This window comes from Triturus cristatus, chromosome 6 (assembly GCF_964204655.1).
Source record: "Triturus cristatus chromosome 6, aTriCri1.1, whole genome shotgun sequence".
NCBI classification, from domain to species: domain Eukaryota; kingdom Metazoa; phylum Chordata; class Amphibia; order Caudata; family Salamandridae; genus Triturus; species Triturus cristatus.
Window position 1 is genome coordinate 778,546,350 of NC_140589.1, and position 26,115 is coordinate 778,572,464.

The 26,115-nt window shown below is 44.9% G+C and overlaps 1 protein-coding gene across 1 annotated transcript in view; it reads right to left on the reverse strand.

The window, feature by feature from the left end:
• The window catches only part of RWDD1 (RWD domain containing 1), a 148,030-nt gene that overhangs the window by 29,142 nt on the left and 92,773 nt on the right, over nucleotides 1-26,115 (reverse strand). Inside the window, exon 6 of the mRNA XM_085611346.1 lies at nucleotides 14,827-14,889. Within this exon, the coding sequence (XP_085467472.1) occupies nucleotides 14,827-14,889 (63 nt within the window). The remainder of the gene's footprint in view (nucleotides 1-14,826; nucleotides 14,890-26,115) is intronic.

Below are 26,115 nucleotides of genomic sequence, written 5' to 3' on the forward strand. Positions count from 1 at the left end.
AGAACTTGTGGATGAAGTTCCCACTCGTGGATTTGTTGTGTATTGCCCACCTCCATATGGTCTGTGCTAGCTGAGAGAGCTGCAGAGAGTGTGTGCCGCCCTGTTTTTGGATGTAGTACATTGCTGTCATGTCTGTGCGGACTAAGACAGCCTTGCCTGAGACGTGTGTTTGAAAGGCTTTTAGGGCTAGAAATATGGCCAGTAATTCCAGATGGTTGATGTGGAGTAACTTTTGCTGCGGTGTCCACCTGCCCTGCATGGTGTGATGTAGTAGGTGAGCTCCCCAGCCGGAGAGCGATGCGTCCGCAGTTAGAACTATTTGAGGAACCGGCTCTAGGAACGGTCGCCCTTTGGAAAGGTTTTTGGTGGTCCACCACTGCAGAGAGCGATGGGCACGACCGTCTACCAACACCAGATCTGATAATTGACCCTGAGCCCGGTTCCATTGGCGTGCTAAGCACTCTTGGAGAGGACGCATCTGGAGTCTTGCATGAGGTACTATGAATATGCAAGAGGCCATCATCCCTATAAGTTGCTGGAACAGTGTGTTGTGGTTGAAATTTGGCACGAAGAGCTTGTATGCTTGCTATCCTGGCGGGACTGGGGTAGGCTAACGCTCTTGAGAGGTCTATGGTGGCACCGAGGTATTGTTGTACGTGGGACGGATGCAGATGGGACTTTGCGTAGTTTACTGTGAAGCCCAGGTTGTGAAGTAGTTGGATAGTGGCATGAGTGTGTTGTACACACTGGTTGTATGAGCTGGCTTTTATGAGCCAGTCGTCTAGGTATGGGAAGACGTGGATGTGTTGTCTTCTCAGGTGTGCTGCCACTACTGCTAGGCACTTGGTAAACACTCGTGGTGCTGTGGTGACTCCGAAGGGAAGTACTTTGAATTGGTAGTGGTGAGCGTCCACTACTAAGAAACTTCCTGTGAGTGTTGTGAACGGGAATGTGGAAATAGGCGTCCTTGAGGTCTATGGTGGTCAGGGAGTCGTCCTGGGAGAGCAGAGGAAGCACCTGCAGGTGTGACCATGTGAAAGTGGTCTGAGTGTATGTATTGGTTTAGGGGTCTGAGGTCCAGAAGGGGTCTTAAAAGAGCCATCCTTTTTTGGTATGAGAAAATATAGGGAGTAAACTCCCTTGTTTTGTTGGTCGGTAGGAACTGGTTCTAGTGCATTTTTTTGTAGGAGGGAGATCACCTCCTGCTTTAAAAGTGACAAATGTTCCTGTGACATTGGGCGCTGTTTGGGTGGAATGGTTGGGGGGTAGATGTTAGTTCTAGGCAGTAGCCTGGTTGAATTATCTGTTGCACCCATCTGTCTGAGGTGATGGTAGCCCAGACCGGAAGGAAATTGTGAAGTTTGCCCCCGACTGGAGTGGAATAGTGTGGGGGGAGTGGAGGGAAGTCACTGGGTGGGGGTGGAGGCAGAGCGGGAGGTGTCAGTTTTGCCTCTGCCTTTGTTGTTGTTACCCCTGTAACTGCCTCTTTGGTAACCCCTAGTGAAGGTGGATTGGGTAGGGGCCTTGTAGGAAATGGAGGCGCTGTCAGAGGAGTAGCCTCTGGTGGTGCTTCTAAAGGAGGAACGGCAAAAGGAGCGCCTGGGAGCTTGCGACTGCAAGACTCCCATAGATTTTGCCATGTCTGTGTCCTTTTTCATTTTTTCGAGGGCTACATCGACATTAGGGCCAAACAGGTGTTTCTCATCAAAGGGGTGGTTGAGGATGGAACTCTGAACCTCAGGTTTGAACCCTGAAATACGTAGCCACGCATGCCTACGCAGAAGGACGCTAGTATTTATTGCCCTGGATGCGGTGTCAGCTGCATCGAGGGCACAACGGATGGAGATATTAGTGATAGTTTTACCCTCCTGAATTAGTTTGTTGGCCCTATGTTTATATTTGTCAGGGAGGTGTTGACTCCAGCTCATCATAATGTGCCCTGTCATATCTGGCTAGGAGCGCTTGGGTGTTAGCAATGCGCCATATGTTTGCCGCTTGGGATGCCGTCCGCTTGCCAGAGGCGTCCAGGAGTTTAGACTCCTTATCTGGCGGTGGAGCCTCACCTGATGCCTGGGAATCGGCACGGTTCCTCGCATTGGAGACTAACAGGGAGTCTAGTGGTGCGGGGCCTTTAATGTAGGTTGGATCTGTTGGGGCGGCCTTATACTTTTTCTCAATGCGAGGGTTAACGACCCTGGCCCTAACCGGGTCTTTGAAGACCTCTGGTGCGTGCTTAATAACCCCCTTAAGCATGGGCACAAGTGAGGTGGACCTCTGTGCAGTGTCAAATGTATCTAAGAGGAAATCCTCCTCTATGGGGTCTGTGTGGAGATCAACCCCGTGGTAGTGGGCAGCCCTATGGAGTAGCTGGTTAAAGCCCATCGTGTCCTCTTGGGGGGGGGGTCTAGAAGGGTAAAGATCGTCCTGTGGGACGTTAGGGACGTCTGGGATGTAGTCGTCCCCAGAGACGTTTTAAGGCAGGGGCAAAGTGGGCTCTGGCCCAGGGCCCCAGACCTTCAGGGGGCCCCCTGACAGACCCAGCTCTGTTCTGCAGTCTTGCCCTGATGACCTTGAATAACTCTTACACAGATTATTTCAAATACCGTTTTCCTTTGCTTTATTTTCCATGTGATTGATATGTGAGTGTCTATTATAGACATTTTGTAGAGAAAAGTTGTGTTTATGTGACATGCAACAGCCATAAACAAGTTATAAAATCAAATCAGAACCACACATAAGAGAAATGGGAGAGTGTCACAGAGATTATGTGCAGTAATATTAGTGAGCAGCTGCTACGTTACAATATTGAAAACACACATCACCAGGGGCGTAGGAGACACTAAAATTCTGGGGGGGACAGGGACAACCTTGTGCACTTTCCAGTGACCCTATACAAATCACCGCCCGTTAACAAATACAATCGCATACTTTCGGAGTGAAATATTGAGAAAAGCGGGCATGTAGTCACAGTTTGCATGTATGCTTTATTGTTATTTACATTCATATAGTAATGAGACCAAATGTTTAAAAAAAACATATATATGAATCTTGCATCTTAATGCACAAAGCAAACAAAGGCCGCTGACTTAGGGTGGGGGCGTCGTGTTTGCAAGTGCATTAGGGTTTGAAAAGTACCTGCTGCTGCATTCCTGGTCTCCAGCAATTTTCAGGCAACAATAAAAATGTGAAGATAATTTTGGTGATTAATGTTCTTTTTTTTGAGAGAGCTCGAAGGCTTGTCTAGTGAAAGTTTTAATTCAATAGGTCAGTGAGTTACTGCTTTTGTCTGAGATATTCTTTTGGTATTTGAAGTTTATAAGTTAAAATCCTAACATTGAACAGTGAGCTATTAACCATCATCAAAGAGCTGCATAAACACTTCACTGTATAGATTACAACGTTATGATTTTTCCCCAGTCTTTCCCTATCCTAATGTTGGAAAATGGGTTCATTAGGATAGAAATCAATTCTGAATATTGAAGAGAACCCCCCAACCATGGTGTTATTTTTTACATTCTGAGTTTGTGTTTCTCTAGTGTTGCAAAGCCGCCTTGGGCACTCCCCAACTTTTTGCTGACTGGTACTGGTGGTACCTGACTGACTGACCCTGGCCTCTGCCTAAACAGCCAGTGCAGTTCTGAAAGAGGCACTTAAAAATACAGTGAAAACACCTACATACACTAGGGTGCACTATGGGTTAGGGTACCCCTATGATTGGCATGACCTCTCCTATAAGGCCCTAGTACATAATAGGGCAGGGGGATTAGAACTACTTTTAAGTCCCTAGAATATAATAGGGCATGGCAGTTTAGAGGCCAGCAGCCCTTTCTGCGCTTGCATGTGTGCACTGCTGAAGCCTGAGGTCAGTTTAAAAGTAGCCCTGTGTTATAGGGCTGCTTTTAAAATGCAAATTGTGCCCAAACTCGACTTTTGGGTTTGGGGAACTTACAAATTGATCAACTACAATGTTGGGGCAAAATTAAGTGGAAAAATGTTTTCCACTTAACTATGGCTGTATCATATTTGCCACATAATACATCATCTGCTGCATAATCTAACGATTTCCTCCAAAACAATTTTGTAGCTCAAACAGATCCCAAATTACTAAAATAAATGTGACTTGTGTTGCTGTGAAGTTTAGGGCCCTTTGCAAAGGTTAGTAAAGAAAACAATTCCTAAGAAAACAATTGGTCCCAGACACTCCTAATGACACTCAAATTAATACCTGTAGGAGAGTGTAGTATGCAATCAATTCATACAACCAAAAATGTATAATGTAAAGGCACATTCAACAGGGAAATCTCATAGATAAGAGGCCAACCAAAGTCAATTAAATTGCAAACATCAATTTATTTCCCGCTGAATCATATTCATAAAATGCAAACTTAGGGGCTGACTACGATGGCAGGCGGACTTCAGTACCACCGCCATCGAATCGGGGAATGGGACCGCTGGCCTTCCAGGTGGGGGCCCCACGATAGGCATTACAATGTGACTGCCACTACGGTGTTCGCAGTGCCTATCTTTTACATTGCAGCAGGTGCTGCTGGCTGCATCATCCGCCGCAAAGTAAAAAAAAAAAGGAACATGTTAAATATATCGGTGCCTGCCACATGGTGCAGTGATATGTTGTGGGGCATCATAGATGCCCCCCAGGACCCATGTCTGAGGGCCAGGGGTAAAGGGGCCTGCTACGGGCCCCCAATGTCCCTTTCGCCAGCATTTCCATGGCAGGTGAACCGCCATTGATAAGCTGGCAGGTAAGGGACATCGTAATCCCTGCTGCGGTGCATGGTAGGCACCACCAGCATTGTAGGAACCACAAGCCCCTCCACCACACCGGCGGGCTCAGGAAGCCCGTCGGGTGCGTGGTGGTTGGTCTTTCCGACCGCCAGGTAACCACCCACCATTGTAATATTGCGGGCTGTGATGCAGTCACCAATGGCGGTGGGACCGCCACCGACGGGGTGACGTGGCGGTCCCACTGCCATTATAATCACCCCCTAAGTTTGGTGTGCATGCAAATCCTACATTGCCAACCCCTGGCAAGTTGCACTGCTAGTGCTGGAAAAAGGCCAATGGAGGTACCAATGGGTGAGGTGGACTGGCCTCAAGGGTCTTGTGACCTCAGTGACAGATTCACTGTCGATCTAGGATGTGCTTCTTCATATGGCTGCCCGTAAGACTGGAAGTGAACTGCAGTATGGATTGTGGTGGACAGGTCCACCTGCGGGTGCTAAGACACCTGGGATTCTAAGGTCTATCGGGCCTTCTAAGGTGTAGCATCAGAATAAGCTCTGTCAGGAGTGTGGTATGGTGAACTGGTCATGAAGGTCTGAACATAGTTCTCCAGTTCCAAATTCAGCAGCTCTGGCCAGAGTGCCACATTCTCTCCCACACTGAACACCATACTGCCCCACTGAGAGAAACTCGCACTGCCTTCAGCACAACTCAATTGTGCTGCGACTAAATTCAAATTATGCACTAGACAACAGTAAAATGCTGTCTGAAAAAAAATGATTAACACCCTGGAAAAAGCAGACACTCATAGGGAATGCAAGAATAAGCAAAGCATGTGAACTGTAATCAGAAAAAAACATGGTTACCTTAACGGTTTTAAACTCATTATTCAGAAATCAGTAAGTGATTTTGCCTGAAAAGTTCAAGACATGGCTACAGGACCAGGAAGGGACCCCTTTCAATGTCCATTGCTTATATCCTTTCAAAATGTATGCAGTTTGGTTTAAAAAAGACCACATCCCCAAACACAGAGCCGCATTTTATAAGCTAAAATAATTTAAAAGTTGAAAACGATCATATTAAACGTTTCCACTCTACCCATCAACCAGGTATTGCAGTCCCTTTAGGAATGGCGCACTTACCCACCCTGGGAAAACAATGTTGTTCAAGGAAAGAAGATAAAAAGAAAGTAGCGCTTTCACTGGCAAACTCTGTAAAGTGGCGCTAATGTGTGTGGGTGTAAATAACAGTCTGGCCTGTCTGCTGTCCACTCTGTATTGCTTTATTTAGGTATTTAACTATTTTTTCTCTCCATTCCGAGGTGTTTCTTTTCAATAGAAAACGGTCAGAAAATGAAGACATTTACAGCCAAAGTGTTCAGCCTTTTTTGGATCAATTTCACAGGGGAACAAATAAAGAAAAGGAGAGGCAAGAGAGAGTACCTTAAGAGCTGCCTCTTGAAATCAGCACGTAAGCAGGAGCGAGACAGAGACAGAAAGAGATGGAGGAATAAAGAGAGGAGGGCAGCCGCCAGAGGCAGATCAGGGGTAGTGGACACGGTCCTTGCCATGAAGGAAAAGAGACAGCGTTTATTTTTTCTCCGTTCTCTGCCCTTCCCAGAACGGCTGAGCCTTCCTGCAGCATAACAAAAGGCAGAGGGGGGTGGCCTCTGACTCCAGGCAGGTCAAGTGCAGGGCCATTAGGTAGCGCTTTCGCGTGCTAATGGCCCTGCGATAACAGAAGGGAGAGGGGAAATTCATTTGTCCACTCGTCCCCCCCACCCTTGTCCCCCCACACTCCAAAATCTGGGGGGGATATATCCCCGCGTCCCCCACACTTCCTACGCCCATGCACATAACTATCCCTGAATATTACATGTAAATATCATTAGAATTTGGACGAGTGCGCATGTGCATTTTCAATGACCCAGCCAAAGAGGGCATGAAAAAGCTGAAATTGGATCATGAATTCAAAACTGTTCCTAACAGGGGCCCCCAAAATATGCTTGGCCCAGGGCCCCCAAAATCCTTAAAATGTCCCTGGTCGTCCCATGGGTCTGGGGAACCTGTAGGAGTATGGTCCCCTGTTGGTTGGTTGTCCGCCCCATCCCCTGTGTCGTAGATAATGTCATCATCATCCTCATCTGAAGATGGGTGGGGGAGGAGGAGGAGGAGGAGGAGGAGGAGGAGGTGGTGAAGGAATCCTCAAAGGGGAGGTGGCAAAGTCTCTCTTTTATGGTGGTGGATCTGGTGCAGGCTTGTCCAGTGATCTTTTTCTGGTGCTAAGCGTCAAATGCCCAGTCTTTGGATCCTTTGAGTTTTTTTTTGTAAGGATCGGGTCGAAACAGTTCCTCTGTAAGGGGCAGATCCTTCCGTGCCGATGGTGTTGGAGCCGTGGGATTTTTAGGCGTCGATTCGGCACTGGTTCTTGGTTTGGAACCGTGAGGCTTAGAAGTGTCTTGACTTCCTCGGTTCCGAGGTGGGTTCCGGCTTCGAGGTTTGGGAGTCGAGGCTTTTCGGCTTCTTGCTCGGCTCAGAGGATGTTATCGGTGCCGAGGAGCCGGTGCCAGTCGCCGGCGCCGAGTGCTTCGGTGTCAAGCTCGGCGCGGACGAGGAAAGGGGCGTTTTCTTTTTCGGTGCAGGTGTCGATTTTTTCGGCCCCGAGGGTAGGCTGGCTCGAGCCCGAGCTGCCTTAAGGCTTGATGGGCTTCTTAACCGAGCCCGGAAGCAAGGTATGGAAAGCAGTCTTTGGTGCATACCTAGGCGCGAAGGCGTGACCAAAGCCTTTTTCAATGGCGTGGAGGGGGGTTTAGGGTCGGGGTCGACATCTGCACTCACGCCCCTCTGTGCCGGAGTGATGTCCTCGGCTCTGGAGTCGTCAGCTTCGGAGGCGCTGACGAGGGCCTCTTCGTGTGCTGTTGTTCCGGAACATCGACGCCTTCTTCGAAGACGTCGTCGGGAATCGAAGTCGACGAGTGAGCCATTGTTCTCCTTGCTCGTCAGTCCCGGATCGTCTTCTTCGATCGGAAGGAGGCGCAAGTTGGACAGTCCCTTGCCTCGTGTTCTGGAGAGAGGCAGAGGTTGCACACCTCATGGAGATCGGTGTGGGGAAACTTCGACCCACATCGAGGACACTTTTTAAATGGCGTCCTTTCCATCAGCCAGGACCGGAGCCCAAGTAGGCCCGAAGGCCTTCGTCGCCGACCGGAATCGAAGACTTTGATTGTTGAGAGTCACGTCGAGTGTGGAGAACGCGATAGAGACAATACCGTCGAAGGGGGGAGGATTGCGCGTCGAACAGGAAAGCTGGAACAGTTCCGAACTGGAGCGCGAAGAACACATCCGAGCCCGATGGCGGAAAAAAACAAATCTGAGGATGGAGCCGAAGCCCATACGCAATATGATCAAAAGGAGGAGTCACATACCTCGTGACTTCCAAAGACTTTCCAAGAGAAAAACAACTGCAACATCCGGGCCCAACACCAGATGGCGATCTATGCACAGTGTGTAATCTGCAGCTCATATGCCTCGAACAGATGGTTAGCTTGTTTCCTTGGTACTGGAGGGGTTTCTTCTCAAACGCTAATCTGAGCACAGTATCTCTGTCTCTATAGTTTAATAATCTGGCAACCTGCGGGCGCTTCCATCAGGGCAGCATCCCTAGAGACCTGTGGGCTCTTTCCACAATCATAACAGTTGATAGTGCTCCACCAAAGACGGAGCGGAGCATGGTCTCCACGTAACCCTCCATGCGTCCCATGAAGGTAGACTCCAGCACACCAATAACATGCAGGTTGTTTCTCTAGGATCTCGCTTCTTGGTCCTCATTTTTATTTTGGATTAGTTCCAGCACTTGATCCATCTGCAACAATTTCTCACTAGTAGAAGTCTGGTTGTCATCAAGGTCAGAGGGGCGGCGCTCGAGGGGGGCGATCCTACCTTCATGTCCATCTACCTTCTCCTTCAGGCGGTCCATACGGATATCTATTTTCACATCAAATGTGGTGAGGCTCGGTTTAAGATCTATGAGCATAGAACAGATAGTTGGTGCTTGAGAAGAGACGTCCTTCATTGATGACTCTTGTTGACAGCCTGTAATTTTTTGACTGTTTGCGCTAGTCGAACAAGAGTTTGGACTGGCATGCCACTGCCTTCCCCATGGTGCATCAGAAGACCAAACACAGGCCAGGAGGTAGTTAAAGCGCTGTTACAATAGAGAGGAGACTGGGGTAACTCAAACGTGGTCCTTCCTCACCCCCAGATCAGTCCCATCAGGGGACACGAGAAGACTTCTCACTCCCATGGGTGTGGAATTTAATAAAATATCTACTTGTCCATGGGGCAGATTGCTTCATAAATCTACTTGCCCTGTAACAAAATCCACTTGTCCTATTCAGGCCATGTAGTGTAGCTACACATTGTGGCATTCTCATTATATAAGAGCTCTGATATGGCCTTTCTGATTATGCCAGAGCTGATACCATAGTAGAGATTGAATACTAGCAATTCCCTTATTTTGCCACCTTTCTGCAGATCTACATACTAGGGCTGAAGGTAGTTGTAAGAAATAGTTCAAGGAATGGAATGCCCTTTTGAGTCTGTGCAAACCTACTAATATGAATGTTTTAAGGATTTTCACCAGCTCTTCTATAATCTTATCCCATACTGAGAAAGGTTGGGAGTTTACTACTGATAATAGTAGACATAAAACTTCTTCCAGGGTTGGGAAAAAAGTGGTTGGAGGGAACTTGCAAGCGCTCAAAAGATTTTCACATGAGCGAATCTACACATGCATGCTTGCTCGTGCTAAAATGCAGTTCGCAAATAGTTTCTAGAACTACGATTTCTTGACCTACTTCTGTAAATTCTTGTGAATTCATGAAAGCTATACATCTGCACTACTGCAAGGACATATACCATATGTACATTTTTGAGATTTCTTTAATTATTAGGCCCCTAATTAGATCTGGCGTTAACCATGACCTTTTGTGTTTATTAAAATTCTATCTCTCTCTCTGCCTATCTATTGGCTGGCTTCACTATGAGTGACAGCATTCTGCTCTTTTGCAAGGAACATATTGGCACACAAAGTAGTTTTGTTCAGTGCCAGGAACTAATGAGGCAATGTGCTCTTACTGAGACTAAAATGTTTTTTTTCCTCTTTGCCAATTCTTGTTATAATGGGTGAGGGCCTGGCAGCTCCCACGCCAATAAGGTTTTACAAAAACCATGCCAAAACAAGACACACACTGACAAAACCAAAAGGCTGACCACTAATTTCACACCTACTGACTTTGCCAATACTGGTTTCTTTTTATGTTTCCCATAATGTTATTCAAACTGGTTACTCTGATTTTCCAATAGGAAGATTTTTCAGAAATACCAGCATGCATCAACATATTTTATAAATGATGCTGCAAAGGAATGGTACCTAAAATTTTACAGTTTGGCAAAATGTTTTTTTTCCTGGTTGCAGTTTTTTGTGAACATTTTATTTTGAAAGCAAAGAATCGTCCATTTTGCTTTCTAACTTCTCCAAATATTTGCCTCCAAGCACACAGCATTCTGGGAGCATTATACATAGCTTCATACAGCTAAACTTTGAAAACGTGTGTACACATGTTTATACAGAACCACTGTCAGTAGTGCAGTCCGAGCTTACAACATTTCCTTAGAACGCACACCCTAAGAATAAAGGCTTTGAATTAATGAACCATAAATACAAGTTCAAACAACATTAGCATATGAACACAAAAATTACCTTTACTGCAGAGAATGCCCTTCAATGATCCATAATGTGGTACTGGTAAGCTGGTAGCCAAAGGGTTTGTGCTGCAGGCGGTTGGGCCTACATATCCCAACGACAAATACACAGGAAAACTTAACCTTTATTTTAAACAATATGTCCTGGGTGTCGGGTTTTAGGAATTCCATACCCCTGTACTCCCATGAGTTTCGAACATTACCAGCGTATTCGTTCCCACAGGTCTTAATTGCAAGCCGTTGCAGTCTCTGTCTCTCGAGAAGAACAGTATGGCAAACCCTCACAGCATCCACAGTGATCCAGGCCCACCACACCCACCAGTTTCTTCACAGGGGGCACAAGCAGGTCAATTTGAAGAGGGATGTAGGAGATGTAACAATCCCCGGTCAGCAGGCCAGTGCAATGTAAGGTTCCCAATATGCCAGCTATCAGTTACCCAGCAGGGTAATGGGGGTGTGCAGCTCACCTCTTTGTAAGGGAAGCTGTCAGTCAGGTGGAAAGGCAGCTCGCAATAGGAAATAGGTATAGCAGGTCTGTGAAAATGGCCTAGGATCAAAATGTATATTTGCACGCAAAGTGAGCGCTGCACACCCTCCAGAAATCTTCGCACTATCCTCAGCGCAGGACGGTCTCTCAGCTCCACAACAGCAGGCCCAGAGACCCGCTAGCATATACGTATCCCTTAGCAATCCAAAAATGCCAAGAAGGGATTCAGGCAACGACAGCGAGCTCGCCCACTGGTCAAAAGAACCAGGGCCTCCCCCAGGTATATCCAGTTGTCGTCGGGGTGCCCCTTGGCAGCCATATCCCCGCCCTGAGGCAGTCCCAGCACCCGCGATGATCCCACAGTTCTCCCTACCGGCACCCAGCCTTCAGGGAGACTAACCACGAGGTAGGCCGCACCTCATCACCCGCCTTCAGAGAGCTCGCAAGGCGGCCAGCCACGTCACAGTTGTCAAAATAAAGAGTGCTGCCTATTCCTCCGAAAAAAAGAATAACTCTAGCTCCAGCAGGTGGACTCCGAATGCCCGAAATTACACAGTTAATTGCTGGATTATTGCCTTCAGAGATCAGAGTCTCACTACGTGGTGGCCATCTTGCTGCTGGGCTCTTGGGCGCCCCCAAATAAGACAAGCATTTACAATGCAATAGGTCTCGCATTTGTTGGAGTTCGAGCTATTGGCATTGTAAATGACAATGCCTTTTATTTATGTGTTTAAAAAACCTGCAATAATAGAAGGCATTGTCATTTATAATACCAATAGGTCAAAGTTTCTAAAATGCGAGACCTATTGCATTGCAAATTCTTGTTTAAATTGTATTTACCATCCCGTTTCCAAACCGCAAACGCACCCCCCCAACACACCTCCACCCCACATCATGCTGGCTACGAGTGGTTGTTTCTGATTCTAAGTATTACTTGCAAGGTGGAGTTGGTGCACGTCCAGGATATTGAGTATGGAACACCCAAGTGGGGATGTAATGAACACGCTTGATTTAAATACACGATGCAATTTTTTTTTACTGTGGGGCATGAAGAGGACGATGGTGCACGTTTCTGAGCCAGTCACAGTGGGTGGCTTGGATTTATTTCTGACATTGCACTTCAGGAAGGATAGGTACATCCGTACATTTTAACCACTTACACAGCTGTATTAATCTTTCCTTACATTGGCCTTTTGGGAGTGTCACTACTGTTTAACAGCTAGGCCAGAATGATCCTATGTTCAACGTGGTCGCGTTACCAAAGAGCAGCAATTCGGTCTTCACTCCATTGAGTTTTAGGCAGGAGCTGCCCATCCAACTCGACACCTTTCAAGGCATAAGGCTAGCCCTGAGCCTGAAGCATCCTGTTGATTAAACAAGACCACCAACTGGGTATCATCAGCGTAGCTCATGATCTGAATGCCAAAAGGTGTTACTACTTCGGCCAGGGAACTCATATAAATATTGAATAGAGTGGGGCTTAGGGAGGATCCCTGGGGAACCCTACATCTAAGGGGCATTCGCTTTGAGGTGATTTCTTCTTCAAAAACCACAAACGATCAGTCCTCTAAAAAGGACTGTAGCCATTTTAGCGCAGTTCCTGCAACTCCTGCATTCTTAAGTCTTTGGATTAGAAGATGGTGGTTCACCGTGCCGAAGGCTGCGCTGAGGTCTAGTAATATAAAAGCAGCGCAGCCGCCTCCAGCCAAAATTTGCCTTAATTCTTCCACCACTGTTACGAGTGCAGTGTCTGTGCCTTACTGTGGTCTAAACCCGGTCTGTGAGGGGTGAAGACGATGGTTGATTTCCAAAAAGGATGAAAGAGTGTGATTTATGTGCTTCTCAGCTAATTTCACAATTCTTGGTAAAAGTGAGATAGGACGATAGTTTGCCAGCACGTCAGGATCTAAATTGTTTTTTTAGGAGTGCTCCAACCATAGCTTGTTTCCATCGGGGGGGCACTAATCCTGTTGCCAATGAGGCATTTATCACTTTTAGGATCACTGGGGATACAGTGTCTGAAATTAAATTCAAAATGTTAGGGGGGGCCACGTCAGATGGTGATCCTGATTTAAGATGACTAATAAGCCCTTGAAGGGAGGTTAAACTCAGGGGGGCGTGGGGTGATCTCCAACTGGCAATCTCCATCTGGGGCTGTCCCATCCAGTGGGGATAAAGTTTGTGAGGCCGTCGACAGAGCAAAAGACTCATAGATACTTTGTATTTTATCGGAAAAGAATTCTGCAATTTGGTTGCAGCATAGAGGGATGTCCACCAGAGTGATGGGTGAGGTGGAGGGGTTAAAAGTGATTTTGAGATCCGAAAGATTTCACGAGGGGAGTTGGCCGCCAAAGTGATTCTTTCTTCATAATAGAGAGCTTTGGCAGCTTTTATTTCAGATTTGTAAATTTTTATAGCATCTCTATATTTGGTTTTGTTAGTTACGGAGAGATGTTTTCTCCAGTTTCTTTCCAGCTTTTTGCTGCACTGTCTGAGCTCCCGCAGTTTAGGTGTATTTAACCCCTTGAGTGCCCATGACGAGATGGTCTCGTCATGGGCCGCGGTTGCGCTGTGCCCATGACGAGACTATCTCGTCATGAGCCCCGCCCGCTAATGAAACGCCCGGCACAGGGCGTGGAAAGGGCGGGGCACTCAAGGGGTTAAGTTAGCTCCTACTTTATTGGTGATCCGTTTCTTTGGAAGAATAGTATCAAGAGACCGTGATAACCAGCTATCGAGATCATCATTTGCTGTGGCTGGGTTAGTTTCAAGGTTGGGCAGGTAAATTAAGAATGTGGATATTGTTGTGCCTCTGACCTGTTTTTCAAGTCTTCACATTTGTTTGCCAGTCAGGACACTTGAAATTCAAGGTGGCATATAAAAGTGGTAATCACTTGCTCCACTTGCGTCGCAATATACTCCTCAGCTCTATCAATACGCTGGTCAAGCATTTGTAAGTTTTTATTTTCTCTTCCCAATGTCTTTCCCACCCTCGTCTTGGATTGAGTTCAGGACCCTGCGCACCTTCAGTCCATGGGGGTTGTACCTGTCTTTCAACCCCCCCCTCAAGCAGTCCATTGACCTACTTTGCAGTGTCCCGCAGTGAAATCACTCCTCTATGGTCAGGCTCCCAGAGTGGCTGCCTCAAACTCTGTGGTGTCTGCCTGGGGCTCAGCGAAGTGCTGTGCCCCTTCACTGCTGCTGCCCGGGGGTGTCCATCCTGTGGTTGCCAATCACAGCAGAGGAGCGGGCAGAGAGGAGCAGAGCACGGCGTGTTATACCCCGACGCCATCTTACCCAGAAGCCATTCATAAACTCTTCACGTACTCTAGGCACCAGTGAAGAGTTCTGATTACGTGCAACATCCTGAGTACACTGGTTCCTAAATACATTACTGCACCCCAACTGACTGTTCAGAGAACGAATCCAAAATAAGAGCTGGGCAGTACTCATGGTACCTATCCACTTGCAGATTCACCAAGTATTTAAAATCTCACTAGCAAAGCCCAATAAACAGGGATGGTAGAAAACAAGGAATGGACCAAACCAGGTCGTAACAGTATTTTGTATACTTTCTTTATAATCTACTGATTCGGCATAACAGAATGTTTTTCATTGAGTATCCAATCTGGCTCATGATTAGTCCACAAATTCCTTGTGGTGCCAAATGAATAAACGAGAGTCTGTAGTTCACAGCTTAGTAGAAACCAGTTAGGGTGGGTGTGTGCATGATTGATCGTATTAAAAAAAAAAAAAGAAAAAGTAGTAGATGTGCAACATTTTAAGGAAAGTGATAGACATCTAAATAATGGTTTGAAAAGTAACAGAAGAAATTACCTTCCTCCAAGAACTTGATGTCGGATGTATCAAGATTATGGTCAGTTTCAAACAACTTTTTACCTAAGGAAAAATGAAAAAATATAAAAAAAAATGTATTGTCTTGTGATAGTATTGAAAGAAACGTTTTGTGAGAATTAAGCAATAATTTCAGGCATGAGGAATACTGAGTTACAGACTCACCTGCCACATTCATGAAGTATTACAAAAATTCAGCAGTTACATGTAAGACAGGGGTCAACAATTTGAGGATTTAACCATTATGGAAGCACGTGAAGCACCAATTCTCTCTCGGGCTGCTTCTAACAATTGAAAGAGCAGCATTTATTTTGGTAAAATGTGCATTCCTCACGCTTCCTAAATGTGAGTACTATTCTAGCCTCTCGCAAGACAGCCATGTCGATTCCCTATACTAAACAATGGTAATTAATAGCCTTTTACTCTCTGACTCACTCATCATGTGCTGGCAGTAAAAACTAAATGTGGCCCAATAGACATGATTTTTGGAGCAACTATAATAATTAACGTACATTCTCACACGCCACTACTGTATTACAAAGGTCACATTCAAGTTTATTGTCACATTGCAGCAAAACTGACGAGAAAAATATGGTTTGCGGCCTCTGAGAACCCATAGAGCAATTTACTATCAAACACATTACAATTATACCTTTGTATTCACATATACATACATACATATATAAAATATGCTGATGCAAATACTCAGTTAAAGGTTAGTTATGTTTCAGAAAACACAAAACTGAAATAGCCCTGAAATGTAGGAATTATGGCGTGCAATAAACAATGGTGCCTGTAACACGCGTCCCACCAGCTGTTTTCTTTGCAGAGCGCTTTCCCCCCCCCTGTGAGAAAGTGCCATCTTTCTTGCATGGTATGCCCCCACTTTTTGCTAAATTGCTGAATGTACTTTGACTGAGTGTACCCTGGACTCCTGCCAATCAGGGGCCTATGTTCCTTCCTTAAAACACACAAACTCCAAATTGGCAAACCCTGGCCACATGTCAGCCCCTAGTAAATGGTACCCTAGGTACCCAGGGCCTTGTGACCAGGGAAGGCCCCTAAGGGCTGCAGCACTCCTTGTGCCACCCTTAGGGGCCCTGTACCCTTACACACACACACACTGCCTTTGCAGGCTGAGTGTCTGGGTGCAGGACAAAATGAAGAGTCGACATGGCACACATCTCTGTGTGCCATGCCCAACACCCACACTGCCAAGGCATATGTCAGTCACCCCTCTGGCTGGGTGCCTTATGCCCATGGGGTGGGCACAGGAGCAGGAGCCCTGTGCCCCTACAGTACCCAGGTCCATTCCCGGGCACTGTAAGTGCAGTGCTGCCATTTAAGAGTACATGGTGCTGAGAGCTCGTCAAACACGAGCTCCACAGCACCATAATGGCAACACTAAAGACTGGGAAGTTTGGTATCAAACTTCTCAGCACATTAAACCCACACTGATGCCAATGTGAGATTTAATGTACCAAGCACCCCAGGGGGCATCTTAGAGATGCCCCCTTACAACTAACCTACAATCCACGTCTGCTCTGAGGCTGCCCAGGCTGCCACACAGCAGACACGTTGCTGGACCCCTGGGTGGGAGAGCCCCTGCTCTCCCAGGCCTGCAACAATGCACATCCTGGGTGAGGTGATAAATCTCCTCCCCCAGGATGAGCAAAGGGAAGCTTCAAAGGCATGCCGCCTCTTGGAGTTTCTCCAGGCCACTGCAACCCCCCACTCTGGCGGGAAGCTTGGCCGGAAACCCCATACAAGGACAGGGGATGTGCCAGCCTGCCCACCCCACCCCTCAGGTGGGGGAGGCGAGGTGAAGCACATCCCCGGGCTCTCGCCATCTTGAAGATGGGGGGCCCTACCCTATCAGGATTAGGCTACTGCCCCCCTCCCACAGGAGAGAGGCAGGATAGGGGGTGTACCCACCCCAGGACAAGGACCCATTGGTCCCTGGCCTTCACCTACCTGTAACGCCCCTAAATCTAGTATTTAGGGGCACCCTGAACCTTCCTTCCCCAGATTCCAGATAGAAAACTACAAGAAGAGCAAGAAGAACAAGGACCTGCCCTGCAGCTGCTAAAAAGAGAAGGAGACACCAACTGCTTTGGCCCCAGCCCTACCGGCCTGTCGACTCTCGAACCTGCATCAGCGCGGCATCTCTCGTGGCCAGCAACCTCACCATCCCCGGAGGACCTGGCTACCTTTTGGCTCTAAGCCCCTGGGTCTCCCATGAGTAGAGGCTCTACTCAAGAAACCTATTTTTAACCCCTGGCAGCAGCCCGGAACCGCGGACCCAACACACTCTGCACCAGCCAAGCCTGGCCAGTGCCGGAGTGGACAAAGACCCTGAGGATGACCCCACGGCGACTGTGACCCCGAGTCCGGCACCCAAGGACCCCCCTCGACATTCCGGAAGAAGCCTGCAGCCTCAGAACCAAGTGCCACCCCAGCCGCGATCGACAAGAGGGTAAGATTTCCGACATCAAAAGGCACCCCTGCACCCGGCGCCCTACGGCCCCCTGTGCCCAATCCCGGGGTACTCACCTAACCTACAACTACCCAACTTACCTCTCGAAGTGGTGGTGGCACCTGGAGCATCCTCGTCCCCGAGCCTGCAGCCTTTTTCCAAACCGGAATATTCCCATTGATTTCCATTGAGCGCCCGACGGCTCAAAAGCACCCTGCACCCAGCCGCCCGAGTGGCCCTGGCAGTGCACTCTCTACACTAACTTACTTCCCCACTTGCCGTGAGTAAGTGACCAGGAGCCCAGCTCCCACAGCCGCGTGGCTTGCCAGACAGCAGCCACCAACCAAGGCCCTCCTATCCCTCATAGGATAACATTGGGCCTAACTCTCTCTGCACCCGGCCGTCCTGAAACCGCTGAGGGTGAACCAACTGTACCTACCTGACACTGGGGGACCCCTGAGTCTATGCCCGGAATTTCAACTCTGCCAGTCGAGTACTTACACTTAAACCGCTTACTTCCTTTTCCTCATAGGGTAACATTGACTGGCTTTTTCTTCAAAAATCTTCTAAGTGTGAACTTTTCAAATCTGCAAAAATTCACCAAAAATCAGCCAAGTGACAACAACGAATTTACTCACCTGCTCCTAGGTGAGCTCCCAGTGCTGGATCTTGGTGCCCAGCCCTGACTCTGAAAAGTGTCCACAACTATACTTACCTCTAACTCATTTTTCTCCCATAGGAAACCATTGTCTGCTTTTCTGTGAAATTTCTTCTAAGTGTCTATTTTTGCAAATTTGAAATATTCTTTTAAAATCGTACCATTTCTGCAAACGAAATTACTTGCCTGTTTTTGATAAGGATCCCAGTCCTGGGTCTAGGTACCCAGTCCTGGATTACTAAAGTAACGATAAAGTACTCTACCTGCAATTTGAATTTCTTGCCATAGAGATCCATTGAATGTTTTCTTTGAAATATTTTCTAAGTGCTAACTTTCGAAATAGCTAAATATTATTTAAAAATCATTACAGTTATTAAGACGACTTTCATCACTTGATTCTGAATACTGACCCAAGGCTGGATCTAGGAGCCAGACCTGGAATTCCAAAAGTAATCTGAAAAGTAATTTATTACAAATAACCTGAATTTACCATTGAGCTCAATGCATTGTTATGTTTAGGAAATAGGATTGTTTATTGCAACCAACTGTGACTGTTTATATACATTTATTGCTTAAGACAAAAGTGTTTATATTCAACCTCTCATCCTGAGAAAGTATATTTTTATCCCCTTTGTGGTTCTAAAAATAAAACAAGCATATATTTTATATATATAAACCATTGGCCTAGAGTTCAGTTATTGAGTGTGTGAAACCATTTGCTGACTGAGTGTGTACAATAAATGCTTTACACTGTCCTCTGGTACTGCCTTACTGCTCGACCAAGCTACCACTTTTGAGAGTAAGGTCATACCTAACCTTGACCTCTATCAGCCTCTGGGGGACTGTGGACTCTGTACACCCTGTACCTATTAGGGAACAGTATATACAGAGCCACTTTCTCACACCCCCCCCCCCACGTGCTATTGGCTAAGGGGTCTACTGAACAAGGCAGGGGACACGAGTTCTTAAGTCCATTGTGTGTTGCACATCATAACAGACAAATTTCAGAGCTTATTCATTTTTGAGTTTGTTGAATTGCAACCAACCAATAACTGTTTCTTTTCCAAGGAATTACATGTTTTTGTTTTATGATGCGCTTCATTCTTCTTCCATGACCCATTCTAAGCTGTGCATGGTTGTTGCACTGGTCCTAGGTAGAATCCTCTATTGGGCATGCACACAGAGGATGGGGTGGTAAGGCAAAATGTAAGGTTTAGGAGTATTTTTAGGGTTTCGAGGTGGGTAGTGGTAATGGGTGGGAAGGGTACATTTAGGGTGAAGCCGTGGTGGTGAAGGGTATTTTTAGGGTTTAGCGGTGGATAGTGGTGAAGGGATGAATCGGCGTACATTTTCTTTTTATAAACGGAGGGGTCGGGAAGGTTCTCCTTCCCAAAAAATGTATGTATATATTACATACACATAGGTAACTGAACCCTATATATGTGAACACACGTATATGTACACACGCACACACAAACATATCTCTATCCACTGAAAAAATCAAATATTAGAAACACATATATACATCTATATCCACTGAAAAAAAGAAAGGTTAATGTAACATTACAGTTAAGTGAGATTAAAAGATCAATTTTTGTTTTATAAAAAAAACCAGAAACATTAGAAATTCACAAAAAAAACACAAAGGTTAAGGTAACATTATAGTTAGATGACTATGTCAGTGAAACTAACTTTTTGAACTAATAAAAACACAGAAATTCACTAGCTATAATTAGCACAACCAACTAGAACTTGTGCCCCTCGTCATGCACCGCTCATCACCTCACATATTACATCACTCATGACATGCTCTATGACATGTCTATCATGTTGGTCTCGCTGATGTCAGAACTTAAAAGTATAAAAACCTCAATTATCACAGAGGAGCTTACCACCGCCGACACGAAAAAAAGAACTCGCAACAATTTGCAGCAAACTGTTGCAATTTAGAACACCTCAAAAATTGAGACCCAGTAGCTTGAAAATCTAGGCTGGGGTGATGAACTTTGGAATCTCAAAAAGAAAGTCAATGAATTGGAGAACAGGTCTGGGAGGGATAATATGTAGATTTTTGGTAATTCAGACTTCTCATTTGATAATTACGCCATCCGAAAACAATTCCAGACTCTGTCGCCTGGTCAAAAAAAGATATTCATTTTGGTCTGCTGAATCAAGCACCTAGGATATTAACCAAAGAAGGCAAAACCAAAGAATTCTATGACCTAGATGAACTACATCGGTTTGTGGAGGACTGAAGAAATGGGAATAAATGCAAGTCCCTCTCAGCAAGACAAACAACAGCTACATACTAGCTGTTTTCATGATAACATGGTTTTATCGACTGGTAATCCTCATAGACTACAAGGCCGCCATGCAGACGATGCTAAGAATCAAAGAACTGACAAATCGCTTTTAAGAGACGGGGTTAAATCCAAATAACCACTCAAGGTATGATGACAATATCTCCCATGAAAGTGTGATCACAATATCCCTCCACCCCCATATTTTTGAGGTCTGATTTGTGGTGCACAGATTGGCCTCTGCCAATAGCAGATTCATTCAAATGTAGCCTACTACTGTAAGACATAATATCTATTTATACAAAGCTTGGTTTTAACGTGTCGATTGTTATCCTTCTGACAACAAGGATTAGCATCTAGTAATGGAGTGAAAAAGTTGGTAAGAGACTGCCCCAAATCTTTCCACAACTGATAACTACCCACGTCTTGCTCCACTCCTCTAGAGAATATGGAGAGATTGATATCTTGTCCTGTGAAGACCTCAGGATTCTGTTACTGCAGCAAGTTCACAGACGACATCTTTCACCATGGCCTTTTTCTCTTTGGTCACTGAACATCAATGTTTTATCAAACAAATTTATTTTAACATACTTAGCCAGCAATAGACGAGACAGCGTAATCCTGCAATAGACTCACCTTCCTGAGAACGAATCAGAGAAACGTAAGAGAAACTGGGTACGGAAGGTGATCTATGCATCAGGGAGTGCATGTCCTTACAAACAACAGACAACAAACAATGTCTCACATAGGAAAAGTGGGGTGGCAATTCTTGTTTATTGACATTTACCAGTCAGGGTCTTGAAAACATGGTTGGACACCAAAGCGAGCAATTTTTTTGCTACGCTAAGAGTATAGAACTGAACATTTGTCGTGGGCTTCATATATGCCTCCAATGTCCAAAAGCCAAACCTTTGCTCAAAATTAAACAGAATCCTTACTGAATTTAAACATACTACACTCATAATAGGAGGAATCTGACAAATGACCCTGTTTTAGACAGATCTGGCCATCTGGTCCTTAAAAACTTAACTGATTGGGCCATCCTTAATGATTTGATGGCAGTTCATATTCTTCTGGACCCATAGCCTATTCTATCCAATCAAAAGATAATAAACTTTCCTTTCTTGTGTCCAAGTAACAGAAATAAAGGATCGACTTCTTCCAGGTCTGTAACGTAATGACACCCAAGTCTGCAGTTCTAATATTCAAATAGGAGTACTATCAGACCACGCACTCATATCCTTATTGTTGGATACGGAAAATTACTTTTCTAAAGTTAAACATGAAAAATGGTTACCTATAACTACAAACTCCCTCAAGAAAAAAAGGATACTTTTGGAGCAATTTCATGAATACCCATAGCAAAATGAGCACTTTGTTACTTCCCCACAGTTGCTATCGGCTGCTGGGAAATCTTATATACACAACATTAAGGTGAGCGACTCTGTGAAGAGGCTCAAAACTCAGAAAGATGTGTGAAGCCCTGGAAAAGAGTCTGAATCAGTGCATCAGATCTATTGTAGGAACCCCCTAAAATTCCCATCTCAGGAGTCCAGTCAGAAACAAATATGAACTGAATAATCTTTCTTTATACAGTTTTGTCAGAAAACGCCGACACTACCAGCATGGTGAAAAGGCAGGATGACTGCTTCCAATGCAACTTAAGCTGAAAGAAGCCAAATCAGCCATTCCAGTGATACATACATCTAAGGGAAATCACTAGCCCTCTCAAGAAAGAAAAAACAAAAATAATTTGCAGCCTTCTATTTCACCTTCTTTACAAATGAAAACAATGACAAGTCTCCCCAAGAGGTGGGATTTTTGGATGGCCTCAAATTACCCAGACTCTACGAAGATCTAAAGAAAGAACTAGAACACGAAATCACAGACACCGAGATAGGTGAGGCCATTAAAACACTACCAACAGGAAAGGCACCCAGAGAGGATGGAGTCTTCAACAGTAAGGACTAAAATACTGTAGCTCTACTTGGGAATATCTATAGGAAGCTACAGGACATGAAGTGGAGACGTCCAGAATTTAATAAAGTATTATGGTCTCCGATTCGGAAACCAAGCAGAGATTATCTCTAGTGCTCTTACTACAGGCCTATAACATTCCTATACAGTGATATCAATATCCTAGCAAAGATCTTAGTGCACAGGCTTCACACAGTAATTCAGAGTCTGATTCATAACCTCTAGGTGGGATTTGTCCACAAAACAACATCACAGAATTATCTAAAAACTCTCTTGGATTCACTCATTATATCTAAGGCTAAATTAGCGGAAAGAGTGGCTCTCTCATTAGATGCAGTGAAGGCTTTTGACATGATGGAATTGGGCTTCCTTTTCTATCTCAGGACAAAAATCGGCATTGGGCCTACCTTCCGTACACTGGTTAGATGCCTATACAATGTTCCAACCACAGTGGTGAGCTACAATGACTTCCTATCAGATACGATTGCCATTATAGGAGGAACTAGACAGGGATGCCGACTGTTCTTCCCATTACTCTTGCTGACATTTGAGCCCCTGGCAATTACATTCAAGCAAACTTCAGATTCACACTGAGGCTGGTGATCTAAAGCTAATGCTTTACGCTGATAATAGATTTTTTGACTTTCAACGCCGAATAGATCGGTGCCCCTTCTAATGAACACCGTCGCAACATTATCAGGCTTCTTTGGGTACAAAATAAATTGGATGGAGTGAAGACATGCCTATGACAGATATGACAAGGGAAACCTTGCTTTGTGGCATGTCATTTAAGTGGATCACTTACATACTCACATATCTAGGAATCCGTGTAAGTAGAAAAATCCCTTGCATGATCCAAGATAACCCTATTATTCTAGTTTATCAAATGAACACGTATTTTAAACAATGGGATCCTTATGGAACAGAATCAACAATGTAAACATGACTGTGGCTCCGAGACTTAATTATGTTTTGGCATGATTCCTTTGAGTATACCCCTAAAACAACTTTGAATCATCAATCATCTAATCAACTTATACATTTAGGGAAACATGCATCCTAGAACAGTGCCTGTAGTCTTTTGTGTGGTGATCCTCTGGTAGACATACAATACAGAGTTCATGTGGTCTGACTTGGGCTTTTTTTTCTCCATAGACCGGGCACTTCATAAAAAGCGAACAAATTTTGTCTGAATAACTAAATGACTCCAGCAAGAAAACAAGTGAAAAGTCATCCTAATCATACCAGACTTTCGGTAAGGTGGCTTAAACCAGGTTTCAACATATTATATTTTTGTAGTGAAAAAGCCACAAAATGCCGCGCGCAGTGCTTCTGGATCCTGTTGTAGGAGCTAGTAAAAAATAATTGACCTGTTACAATGGGACACTGTAGGAAGGGCAAGGCTCTTAAAAGCAAGGTGACAGTATTTGGCTTTTGTCTGTGCAATCTGCATGCGAGCATTGTCCTGCATTCCCATTATTTTTCTTTTTACAAAAAAGGTGTGCAAGTGCAATTTTCTAGTCACTGTGAACTTAATTGCTATTTTTCTATAATAAAAATTAAAGAAATGGGGCCATTTCTAGCCTTTCTTAAGATGGAAAGACAATAATTTATGCATCTAGCATTTTTTCGACATAATGAGAGATAGATAGATAGATAGATAGATAGATAGATAGATAGATAGATAGATAGATAGATAGATAGATAGATAGACAGACAGATAAAGAATCCCAAATGTGGACAGGTCACCTCAGTGCCCCTCTTCCCCCGACGAGAATAAATCTAATTTCTTGAAGCCAAGTCTTAGATTCCTCAGCAAATGCCAGTGATTCCATTGATTTGCACACTTCCCACTCTTGGTGTCTGCTGTGTATTTTGTTTGGTAATTTTCTGTTAGTAAACTGATACAACTATAATATAACATTTGGCGCCTCCACTGGCATACCATGTTATAAGATCTTTGCAAGAAAATGGCTAGGAAAAAAAACTTCATTAATTAGCGTGAGCACTACATTGATGCTTAGCAAAACTTACCTACTAGAGAGGCATTATAGATTGAAAACGCATAAGTCCTAACCCTCCATGCCCCAGGGACAGTGATATATAAACTACAGAGGAAATACTCAAAATTTGTGAACATACAAACATCCTTGGCCACTTCTTACCCGCTTTTTAACGATCACTGCAATAACAGTAATCAGACACTAGAACATTCAAAGATGGACACCATATTTTGTAGATATCGTCTGCGTCTTATGTAGAACAAACACACCTGACAGCCATGAGCAAAAACGGACAAAAATCGCCCGCCCAGCACTTCAGCTACAGATGGGCAGTGCGGGTAGGTCCAGGACGCGGAGCCGCGAAGGATAAAGTGAATACTGATGCCAAGGCTTTACGGCCCGTGCCTTACTGGTGCTTCTTTACCTATCTGAGTTATCGATCTGTCATTTTTTTTTATATAGATATCGGAGCCAGAAGGTAGGTTCTCCGCCTCGATCAAAGGGGCAATTACAGAATACTAGATGGAGAAGCGCTCTATTTAGCCATTACAACCGACGAGGCTGAGTGGAATGTGTATGTCCACATGTTTATGTTTGTACTGTTTTCAATAGAGCACTTTTTAATGTTACACCACTGGCCTGATGCACTGTGTGTTTTTTTTATTTAATTCACGAGGTAGCGACGTCAGAGCACTCATAATGCATATCATTGAACCTAATGGTAGGTGCAAAGTGATACTGTTTACAAGTAGTATACCTATATGCCTAAAGGGAACATATTAGTTGTAAAACGTTTTCTCCCTTGGTCTTCTCTTTACATAGGTTGGATTTAAAGATTCAAATTCAGTGTACACTTAGGTATAGTGAATCCAAAAATGTGTTCCTTATCCTTATGAAGCACATCTCGCTGGAGTGTAGGGTGAAAGTTTTATAATCTGGTCCTGAAGAATTGCCATGGATCCCATTGGGACCAGAAAGGCATGAAACAGGTCGACCTGAATTTAAAGAAACCTCAGTATCACACACTGTGGGACTATCACAGACCATAAGTTCCCTAAAAGATAGTACTTACACCACAGTTTTTATCCCTACCAAGGGTGCTACCAGAATATAGAGCACACCCTAGGTAGTTTTAACTCACTGTTTCACACCCTATCCTAAGTTCACATTTTTGCACTCATCAAAACGGCAAAAAGGGAGGATCTCTGACAAACAGCCCTCTGGCGGGCCAGTGGGGCATTGCAGCACCGGACCCACAAGGAGTAAGAACCCAATGACGAAGCAGGACATGCATTTGGGTTTGTGAGGGCTTTATCTTCCAAAGAGGAAGACTCAGCAGAAGCAATTAATTTTCCAACCTCCCTTTCCCTGACATTTCCCTCTTCAGGACCAGCTTCCTTACATTTGTTTGAATACTTGAAAACACATAAGACAAGTCTCTTGCACCATTATCAAAGTTTTCATTGCGATAAATGAGTAGTTAAAATGTTTAAGCGAAAATGTATAAGGATTGCTAAAGATCCCATAAACAGGGAAAATGTGATAAACTGCATATAAGTGTACACACACACACACACACACACACAATGTCCTAACAAAGCAATGCAGAGCTAACCAGGTTTGGTATAGTGTTGACTATACCTGCTAAAAATAAGATTAAAGAAGCTATTCGTTTTCTTAGGGCTGATGGTGCTGTGTGTTCATTTGAGTGCGATTGTATGTATGAACTTCATGTGGCTGTCAAATTCCTAGCTTGCAGTAAGACAGCAGGATTCATATAAATCAGCAACAAAGTCTGTAAAAATGCCATTGACCAGAAAAAAGAACATGCTCTAACCTCATATTCTTATACAAGGC